Genomic DNA, 10,885 nt, shown 5'->3' with positions numbered 1-10,885 from the left:
ATCTCCTTTTTCATTTACAATATCTCATTTCAAATATATTTTTACATTGTTATTGAAAGAATGAAAAAAAAATTGGCCCATTCGCCGATCAACTTGCGCGCACCAGGCGTGCTCGCGGGGAGGGGTGGGGGGATAGTGTGGCGGTGGCCTCGACCTCTTGCTCAGTGCTGGTGGCGGGAGGAGGTACGAAAAGTGGAGATAGTGGCAACACGGCCGGGAATAGATGGCGTAGCAGATGTTGATGTGGCATCCAATCTTGGTGTGGCAGCTGATGAAGCTTCTCTTAGAGAATGAGCTAAATAGCCATTCTGTATTCATACAAGCGGCATCCACAAATATACATTCAGTTTTACCGGCAGAAGCTCTGGGATTACTTATTGCAGCAACAGTTGTCAAGGCTTTGAACTGGAATGCAGTCTCCTTCTCTGATTGCAGGGCATTGGTGGAAACCGCTGAAGCCAAGAATATACTTGAGCACCCAGGGCATTGGGTGATCACAGGCATGCTCTAGCAGATTTCGTCAACCTCACTTCTAAGTCTCCGTCCATGCAGGATCAAGCACATTCCTAGGCTTAAGAATCTTATCGCTCATACTCTAGCAAAAAGGCCTTTCTTGTGTAGATCATCCTCTAGTTGCACTTTCTTATGCAGCAAAGCCTCTACATGTAATTCCAAAATGGCTTTTGAAGTCATCTCTTTTACCATGGGGAAACTAGTTTCCGCACACTGTTTAGGTTGCTAAATAATGCCGTAAATTTTAGCCCTCTTTGAGGGCTTTCTGTTTGCCAAGAGAAAATGCAGCTGATGTGATAATAATTGATCATATTATTTGATCCATAACGATGCACAGGAAGCATATACGTATGTGATTCTGCATCACACACGTACGGTACCGGTACAGAATTACAGTGCAAAATAAAGGACTAACTCACAAGAGGATACACGTACGAAAGCACACGGACGTACGGAAACTCAATCTAAATCGAAAACCCCAAATTATAAAGGAAGTATCGTCACACATGACCGATCGACCGCCCGCCCAAATGCATGCATGCGTGCGCCTGTGGAAGGATGGATCGCCGGCCGGTGCGAAGATGGATCTAGCACCAGCTGGGCACGCCGCCGATGCCGCACTTGCCGGGGATCTGCATGGCGCGGCCGGCGTCGATGCTGCCGAAGCTCCCGTAGCTGCGCTTCAGCTTGCACAGGCATTGGAGGTTGGCTTTCCTCAGCACGCCGCAGCACTGGCCGCTCGGCCGGGCCTCCCTGCTGCCTCTCGCGCAGTAGGACCCGCACGCGTCCTTCATGCTGCCCAGGTCCACGCCGCACACCGTGCCCGACACCGACGCGGCCGCCATCGCCATGGCCAGCAGCAGCGCCACGGCCACCGCGCTGGTCATCGTCACCTTGCTCCCGGCCATCGTCTCGGATCGAGCTAGAGCTAGGTGCGTACGCGCAGGTAGGATCTGGGCGGCTTGGTGTGTGTGGTGCTGTGATTTGATCGGCGTGGCCGATGCCTTATATAGCGCGGTGATAGGGCCGCCCGTGATCTGACGCGGGCATGTGCTCCATTCTTGCGCTGCCTAGCTTGTTGTGTCCATTGGCACGCAGTAGCGGTCACGGGCAGGATCGAATATGCCTCGACGGCGCCACGGCCACCGGGCGCGCCAAAGCCACATTGTATTGTTCGCCGGCCATCGATCGAAGCGCATGCACATGCACGTACGTAGCTAGAGATGACGCGCTTTCCCTTGTGAGCTCCTGCTTACAGGTGCGTGCATGCATGCACGTGCTCGCGTAGCTGGCCGTAACAATATTCCAAGCCGAGATGGAGTCCAGAGCTGAGAGTCTGAGACACTTTCAGAGCGCACCTACCAGCTGCAGGCTTGTCACCCCAAATGTTGTATACAGTACAGTACACATCTATATTGAGGTCTGGCCAACGGACCGACCACGGCCAGGGCCAGGAACATCCCCTGACTGACAGGCATGACTTGCGCCATTCTTCTCGGTTTATGCCACTTGTTGCAGAAATCACTGTACGTGTAGCTCTGTACGTGCACCTTTTCCTTTGGGCATACAAAAGACGATCTCTATCATCTGTTTGATTCGCCACTACTGAAATGAATCGCACGACCGAGTACCAAAGCGAGCTGAGCCGTGGATCAACGCGCAAACACAAACAAGTATAGCCCACCATGTGCAGTAAACCCGGTCAAATGCCTCGTACTGTTCGGATTTGTAAAACTATTTCATCTGCTAACTGCTACACAGCTACAGTACGCAGTACATGGCTACTCGCGTGGTACCTAGAGCTGCATCTTTTGTTCAAACTTGAAAGTTGAGAAAGTGGAAAGAGCGAAAACAAGAGCAAGAGGGCAGAGCCGTGGTCCCAAATGCTCCAGTGTCCATGCATCTACTCCTATGTGTTCAACCATGGACATACCTACGATTATAAAAAAAAGAACTAGTGGAATTGACTATACTTTGTTTAGCAGGATAAGAACAAGAAGGAGCTGCACGGAGCAGCATGAAAAGCAGATCTGAGCATTGTCGCTTTGAGACAACTACTCCGCTGTCCCTCTCCCTAAGGCAAACACATCGAAAGCCTAACGCACACACAGGCTGTGCTAGCTTTCAATCAAAAGGAGGATAAAAACCTGGAAAAGGTAAAGGGAGAAAACAGAAAAGAAGGTCGCTATGCGGGCCGCGGTTTATACAAATCGGCGGGGGTTTCTGACGCTTATGTGTTTTTTGTGAATGTTGATTCCCAAAGATTCTTAGCTAGCCCAGCAAGGAAAAGCCCAGGAAGGTAACCGCAGATTCAATAAAGCTCAGATTCCCGTGGAGGTTGCGAGATTCAATAAAACAACAAGCCCATGAAGTTTTTTCTTGCATGGTAATACGTGTCTTATTCATATTATAAAAAGCAAAGTACAAGTCAGGTAAGTACCTACATGACAAAACTAAAAAGATATCTCAAAACTTACTAGAGCAAAAAATAATTGATTATTGTACAGTTATTTGTATGGGAAAAAAATAATATATAAGAATTACAAGGGAAATGCATAAATACTGTTGTTTTGTTGTATCTGATTATTGTACACTGTTAAATATTTATGTGACTATGAACATTTGAATTAATAGTATGCATGGTTGAATGTTAAGATGGGTTATTTTCTCCATGCATAATTGCATGCTGAGTGAACTTTTTTGAGTATAGTTATAGTTAGTACATGTTAAAGTGGCATCGGTAGGACTCTTCTCAAAAACATTTGAAACAAATGTCATATGTGAAGAGCAACAACACTGAAAGAACCCTAGTCGATGGTTTCCCTTGTTTCCCGAAGGTTGTTTTAGCATCGCGTGAGAGGACGAGCAACATGCCTATGTTTTTTTTACGGGAAACATGCCTACGTTTTGAAGCATGTGTATTAAAATGTTTTCAAAGGTTATATTTTCCTTGCCAATCGGACTGGCCTATTTTGACCTCTCATTTGTCCGCCGACGTGTCTATGGACTGGAGGGCGTGGCCCCTAATTGTCCATCCCCGTAGTCACCCCCCCCTTGTAGCCAAATGCTCAAATCCATACAAATCATGCAACATCATTAATATACGTAAATAGCATACATAGGACATATTTCAAATAGCGGAAGACATAGGACAACAAAAGAAAACATTTAACTACAACTAGATACCCTTTTCTGACTGGATATTGTGAGGCAAAAGCCCCACAACCCTTTATTAAATTATTAAAAAAGATGTTCATACAACTCGATATTTTGATAACATAAGACAACATTTAACTAAGACTAGATACTTCAATAGCATAAATAAACTAAGACTAGATAGAGAAAGCCCACCAATGGCCACTCTTGCCCCATTCCGTCATTGTCAGTAAGTAGCGCTCGAAGGCGAGTTAGGGGTCGAGGTAGATCTGCTTGCCCTTCAGAGCTGGATGTGTCGGAGGAGGCACTGTATATGTTCTCATTGATTTTGGGGGCAGCTTGGCGAAGGCATGAACAACCTGGGCTTGCTCTTTTGCAAACATCACTGGCGGCCTGGCTTGCCGCTTCGCGAGGAATCAGGCACATGCATCCTCTTCTGCCTTCTTCTCTGCTTCGAGGCACGACACTTCAATGCCCTCGGCAAGGGTCTTGACATTGATTTGGCGGCGACGTCATACGTTCGGCTACTTGGAGGCCAGCGACTGCTGCTTGGCGGTGCGGACTATAGGGTCCTCGTATGATCCAGCCGGCGGAGGCACATGCCGTCACCCATTGGCTTGCCTCCTCTTTGATATAGTTAATTAGGAGCGAAGCCGAGGGTTGCTCGTTGTCGAAGATGCAAGCGTTCTGATGCTTCGAGATTGCCCAAGGTGTGAGGGTTACAAGGGAGCCAAGACCTTTGCGCAGGGATGTTGGGGAGGCTTTCATTGCCGATGACCACCATTCGAAGAAGTCCACCGTTCCATCGTGGGGGGGGGGGGGGGGGAGGGCGCCACCATGATCCGGCACAAAGAAAGTGTCGCATGCCAAGTTATGCGGACGAGCACGCACCCAATGAGAAGATTTTTTTTAGAAAAGGAGGATGACTCACGGCCTCTGCATCTGGAAGATGCATGCGGTCATTTTATTGATTATTCACAAAGACCTTACAAAGAGATACATTAATAAGTCTGAAGCTACCATCTTCGCAACATCTGTCGTTACTCCTATCTAACTGATGAAGGGGGTGCCGAGAGTCCGGGCCAAATACCAAACAGACCTCACATCAAAGCCTAACATCTAAAACCTGAGGCCCCAACTAAGCCACCTGCTCTGGGGCACTCACCGGTTCGGCGACCTCTCAGAGGCTGTCGCCGCCATCTTCCACCGATCCATCTTCAGAGTATGTACCGACGCTGCAGGATCGAAAGTGAAGGAAATATGCCCTAGAGGCAATAATAAAGTTATTATTTATTTCCTTATATCATGATAAATATTTATTATTCATGCTAGAATTGTATTAACCGGAAACATAATACATGTGTGAATACATAGACAAACAGAGTGTCACTAGTATGCCTCTACTTGACTAGCTCGTTGATCAAAGATGGTTATGTTTCCTAACCATAGACATGAGTTGTCATTTGATTAACGGGATCACATCATTAGGAGAATGATGTGATTGACTTGAACCATTCCGTTAGCATAGCACTTGATCATTTAGTTTGTTGCTATTGCTTTCTTCATAACTTATACATGTTCCTATGACTATGAGATTATGCAACTCCCGTTTACCGGAGGAACACTTTGTGTGCTACCAAACGTCACAACGTAACTGGGTGATTATAAAGGTGCTCTACAGGTGTCTCCGAAGGTACTTGTTGGGTTGGCGTATTTCGAGATTAGGATTTGTCACTCCGACTGTCAGAGAGGTATCTCTGGGCCCTCTCGGTAATGCACATCACTTAAGCCTTGCAAGCATTGCAACTAATGAGTTAGTTGCAGGATGATGTATTACGGAACGAGTAAAGAGACTTGCCGGTAACGAGATTGAACTAGGTATTAAGATACCACGATCAAATCTCGGGCAAGTAACATACCGATGACAAAGGGAACAACGTATGTTGTTATGCGGTCTGACCGATAAAGATCTTCGTAGAATATGTGGAAGCCAATATGAGCATCCAGGTTCCACTATTGGTTATTGACCGGAGACGTGTCTCGGTCATGTCTACATTGTTCTCGAACCCGTAGGGTCCGCACGCTTAAGGTTTTGATGACAGTTATATTATGAGTTTATGAGTTTTGATGTACCGAAGGAGTTCGGAGTCCCGGATGAGATCGGGGACATGACGAGGAGTCTCGAAATGGTCGAGACGTAAAGATCGATATATTGGACGACTATATTCGGACATCGGAAAGGTTCTGAGTGATTCGGGTATTTTTTGGAGTACCGGAGAGTTACGGGAATTCGCCGGGGAGTATATGTGCCTTATTGGGCCATACGGGAATAGAGGAGAGAGGCCAAAAGGAAGGAGGCGCGCGCCCCCCCTCTAGTCCGAATTGGACAAGGGGTGCAGCCGACTTTTCCTTGTTCCTCTCCCCCTCTTTCCTTCTCTCCTACTCCAACAAGGGAAGGAGGAGTCCTAGTCCCGGTGGGAGTAGGACTCCCCCCTTGGCGCGCCCTCCTCCTAGGCCGGCCACCTCTCCCCTTGCTCCTTTATATACAGGGGCAGGGGGGCACCTCTAGACACACAAGTTGATCAAGTTGATCGTCTCTTAGCCGTGTGCGGTGCCCCCCTCCACCGTAGTCCAACTCGATAATACTGTAGCGGTGCTTAGGCGAAGCCCTGTGTTGGTAGAACATCAACGTCGTCACCACGCCGCCGTGCTGACGAAACTCTCCCTCAACACTCAGCTGGATCGGAGTTCGAGGGACGTCAACGGGCTGAACGTATGCTGAACTCGGAGGTGCCGTGCGTTCGGTATTTGGATCGGTCGGATCGTGAAGACGTACGACTACATCAACCGCGTTGTGCTAACGCTTCCGCTTTCGGTCTACGAGGGTATGTGGACAACACTCTCCCCTCTCGTTACTATGCATCACCATGATCTTGCGTGTGCGTAGGAAAATTTTGAAATTACTACGTTCCCCAACAGTGGCATCCGAGTCTGGTTTTATGCGTTGATGTAATATGCACGAGTAGAACACAAGTGAGTTGTGGGCGATATAAGTCATACTGCTTACCAGCATGTCACACTTTGGTTCGGCGATATTGTTGGATGAAGCGGCCCGGACCGACATTACGCGTACGCTTACGCGAGACTGGTTTTACCGCCATGCTATGCACACAGATGACTAGCGGGTGTCAGTTTCTCCAACTTTAGTTGAACCGAGTGTGGCTACGCCCGGTGATGAAGCTATGTACCTAGGGTAGGGTCACGGACCTGTCCTAACTGCCCTACCCAAGGACACCTCTAGAAAAAATCACCTTTCAATCGACTTGGAGGTGTTCCACTCGACAGACTCGAAGACATTCGACCAAGAAGCAATTACTCGACCAAGATCCAACCACTCGATGGTCAGGAGACCTAAAGTCACTCCGCACGCTAACGGTCGGTCATTAAGTAGCTTTTATGGTCATCATAGCACTTTATTACTAGCGTTATCAGTAACGCCCTACCTTAATGTACATTGAACCCTTCGTAACGTGGGCTGGCTGGGGTCCTGGCGCACTCTATATAAGCCACCCCCCTCCTCCGAGACAAGGGTTCGCACCTCTGTAACTCATACACACATAATTCAGTCGACCGCCTCCGGGCTCCGAGACGTAGGGCTTTTACTTCTTCCGAGAAGGGCCTGAACTCGTAAACCTTGCGTCCTTACAACCTCTCCATAGCTAAGACCTCGCCTCTCCATACTTACCCCCTTACATCACTGTCAGAGTTAGAACCACGACAGTTGGCGCCCACCGTGGGGCTAGGAGTCTTAGCGCCTAGTTGGAGAAGTTGCAATTTTTTTCCGATCTCCTTGATCATGGTTCTGGGCGGAGCTTTGGTGGAGGGCCGCGAGATCCGTCTCGGCGTGCTCATGTTCATCGCCGACGACTCTGCTTGGCTTCAGGAGGCTCCACTCGACGTCGACGCGCTCCCCGTCCGCGGGGCGACGCACTTTCGCGCATGCGTCCGTGGTGTCCTCCTGCGGCAGCCGTCGACCCAGTATCAGTCGGCTCCCGTGGCATCTCCCCGCCCTGTTTCTCGCCGGCGCAAGCGCTCCGGTCGGTCGAGGCTTCAGAGGTGGGTGAGGCATGCGGTGGCCCGCTAGTCGGCCACCCCACAAGTTGCGGCAATCGAGCCCGACGAATCCCTCTACGGCCTGTTCGACCTGTCGACTGGCTCCACAGAGACCGCATCCGAATGCGACAGCAGTGACCCAGCTGCAGAGGTTCTGGTGATCGATGGGCCACACAGTCCTCCCGGTTTCCCCCGCGCTGACGGAGGCGCGGATGGGGGCGACCCGTCGCGTCCTCACGAGGAGTATCTCCCCGAGTCTCTCACGTTGTTGCAACGGGAGGAACTTCGTCGCCGAAACATGGATGCACTCCACACTCCTATCATTGGAGAAACCCCCGAGGCCCAAGCCTTGGAGGACGCGCGCTTGGCTAACTTGGCTGAGCACACTCGACTGGAAAATCTCCAGCGAATACTCGACGGGCGAGTGCGTCAACGGGCTCCAGAATCCAGTCGACGTCAAATCTTTCCGCCCCTGCAGGTATATCATACTCCGATTCAGAATTTGGCGGCTGCGGCCCGTGTAGCAGAGTCGATTCAGCCCTCCCAGTCAGAGGCTGCCAGGGGCTTGTTGCAAATCAGAGCGTTGCTCCGGGCAGCGGGAGACCAGAATTCCGCTGTTTCTCAGTCGCAGAACAAGATCCACAGTCGATCCGTTGCAGCGGATACAGTCCAGTCGGCTCACAACCCAAGATCGCCTCCGAGGCGTGAGGGACGTGGAGACCGGCGTGATCAGTACAGAAGGAATGAGCAGTATGATCACTGATTCGATCGTGATGATCGACGTCGAGTGCCAACCCCTCCCTCGAGGAGTGGATCATATGTGCCTCGACAGCAGGTGGACAGACGCCCTCATAGTGTTGGGCGGAGAATTCCAGTCGACCCCAGGGAACCAGGCTTTGATGCGAGATCCATTCTCGTTCAAGGTTTGGTCGACAGGAATAGAGCTCACCGAGAAGGCCACGACAGAGATGCGCCTACCAGTAGCAGACTACATGTTTCAGGGCCAGAGTGTTTCAGTTAAGCCATCAGATCCGCTGTAATTCCTCCCAACTTCAGGTTGGCGACTGGAGTTAGTAAGTTCACGGTGAGTCCAAGCCCGATACTTGGCTCAAAGATTACCGAGTGGCTGTCCAGATTGGCGGTGGGAACGACGAGGTAGCCATGAAACACCTGCCTCTCATGTTAGAAGGCTCGGCCAGAGCGTGGCTGAATCAGTTAGCACCCAACAGCATTTACACTTGGGAGGATTTCTCCCGAGTGTTTGTCACCACATTTGAAGGAACATGCAAGCCATCTGCAGGCCTTACGGAATTGCGATCTTGCGTGCAGAAACCGAATGAAACTCTGAGGGATTACATCCAGAGGTGGATCACATTGCATCACACAGTTGAAAATGTACCAGATCATCAAGCAGTTTGTGCCTTTAAAGAAGGCGTTAAGTACAGAGAATTGAATCTGAAGTTCGGTCGAACTGGAGAGATGTCTCTGAATCGGATGATGGAGATTGCCACCAAATACGCTAATGGTGAAGATGAGGATCGACTCCGGAGTGGCAAGCATAAAGCAGTCGCCCAGGAAACCGGAGGAAATTCCAGTCGGAAACAGAAGCGGAAAGCCGAGCCAGCCGCTCCTGGGGAGGCCCTGGCCGTAACCCAGGGAAAATTTAAGGGAAAACCCAAAGGACTTTGGAACCCCAAGAAAGTTAAATACCAAGATGGAAATGATGTTTTGGATCTACCGTGTCACATCCACACCAAGAAAGATGAAGAGGGTAGACTCATTTACCCAAAGCATACCACTCGACAGTGTCGGCTTCTGATCCAGCAGTTTCAAGGCAAGCAGTCCACAGATAAGGAAAATGAGTTGGACAAAGTTGAGGACAAGGAAGATAGTGACGATGGGTACCCCCAGGTCAATTCCACCCTGATGATTTTTGCTGATGTTGAGAGCAAAAGTCGACTAAAGGTTATTAACCGTGAGGTAAATATGGTTGCTCCGGCAACACCCAATTATCTGAAGTGGTCCCAGACTGCCATCACATTCGACCAGTCTGATCACCCTACACACATTGCCACCCCTGGGAGGCAAGCTCTGGTGGTCGACCCAGTTGTCGAAGGCACTCGACTGACCAAAGTCCTGATGGATGGAGGCAGCGGTTTGAGCATACTGTATGCAGAAACATTGAAAGGGATGTGCATTCCGATGTCCAGGCTCAGCACCAGTAACATGAGTTTCCATGGAGTCATTCCTGGGAAGAAAGCCGAGTCACTCGGCCAAATTGCTCTTAATGTGGTTTTCGGTGATTCCAAGAATTACCGCAAGGAAAAGTTGACATTCGAAGTTGTGGATTTCCAAAGTGCTTATCACGCTATTTTGGGCAGGCCAGCTTATGCACGCTTCATGGCTCGACCATGTTATGTGTATCTCAAATTGAAGATGCCTGGTCCCAAAGGCGTGATCACTGTTACAGGCAATCGGAAGAAAGCAGAAGAGTGTTTTCAGAAAGGCTCAAAGATTGCTGACGCTCAGATGGCGGTGGTCGAGCTGCAAGAGTATCAGAAGACTGCAGATCCGAGTGAGTTGCTATGAGCTAAGAAGCCTGCTTCAGAATCAGCTTTTCAGTCGTCCGGTGAAACGAAGGCAGTTCACATTCACCCGACCAATCCAAACGCTACTCCGACTCACATCTCAACGACGGTCGACTCCAAATAGGAAGAAGCGCTCATCCAGTTCCTCCGTGAGAACTGGGGCATCTTCGCATGGAAGCCTGCTGACATGCCTGGAGTTCCCAGGGGGCTGGCTGAGCACCGTCTACGAGTCGACCCAAAATTTAAACCTGTGAAAGAACATCTTCGACGGTCCGCCGTCCAGAAGGGGAAGGCCATTGGCGAGGAGGTGGCTCGGCTCTTAGCAGCGGAGTTCATCCAAGAAATTTACCACTCCGAGTGGCTCGCCAATGTTGTCATGGTCCCCAAGAAGGACAAGTCACTTCGCATGTGCATTGATTTCAAGCATGTCCATCGGGCCTGCCCGAAAGATCATTTTCCTCTCCCCCGCATCGACCAGATAGTCGACTCGACCGCGGGATGTGAGCGTTTGTCTT

At 49.9% G+C, this 10,885-nt stretch overlaps 1 protein-coding gene across 1 annotated transcript; it reads right to left on the bottom strand.

The window, feature by feature from the left end:
• Window positions 1–807: 807 nt before the first annotated feature.
• Window positions 808–1,508, bottom strand: LOC125548987 (uncharacterized). Its single transcript, XM_048712488.2, has one exon. It carries the CDS (start codon window positions 1,419–1,421, stop codon window positions 1,101–1,103), a length of 321 nt encoding a protein of 106 aa, XP_048568445.1. The 5' UTR covers window positions 1,422–1,508; the 3' UTR covers window positions 808–1,100.
• Between the last annotated feature and the right edge of the window lie 9,377 nt (window positions 1,509–10,885).

The sequence above is a fragment of the Triticum urartu genome, chromosome 3A (genome assembly GCF_056163025.1).
Source record: "Triticum urartu cultivar PI428250 chromosome 3A, HENAU_Tu73, whole genome shotgun sequence".
Classification (NCBI taxonomy): Eukaryota; Viridiplantae; Streptophyta; class Magnoliopsida; order Poales; family Poaceae; genus Triticum; species Triticum urartu.
The sequence above is the reverse complement of the archived record's forward strand: the minus strand, read 5'-3'. Positions and strand labels throughout refer to the sequence as shown.

Coding starts and splice junctions, on each gene's coding strand:
- LOC125548987 (XM_048712488.2), bottom strand. CDS start 1,421: ATGGCCGGGAGCAAGGTGACGATGACCAGCGCGGTGGCCGTGGCGCTG.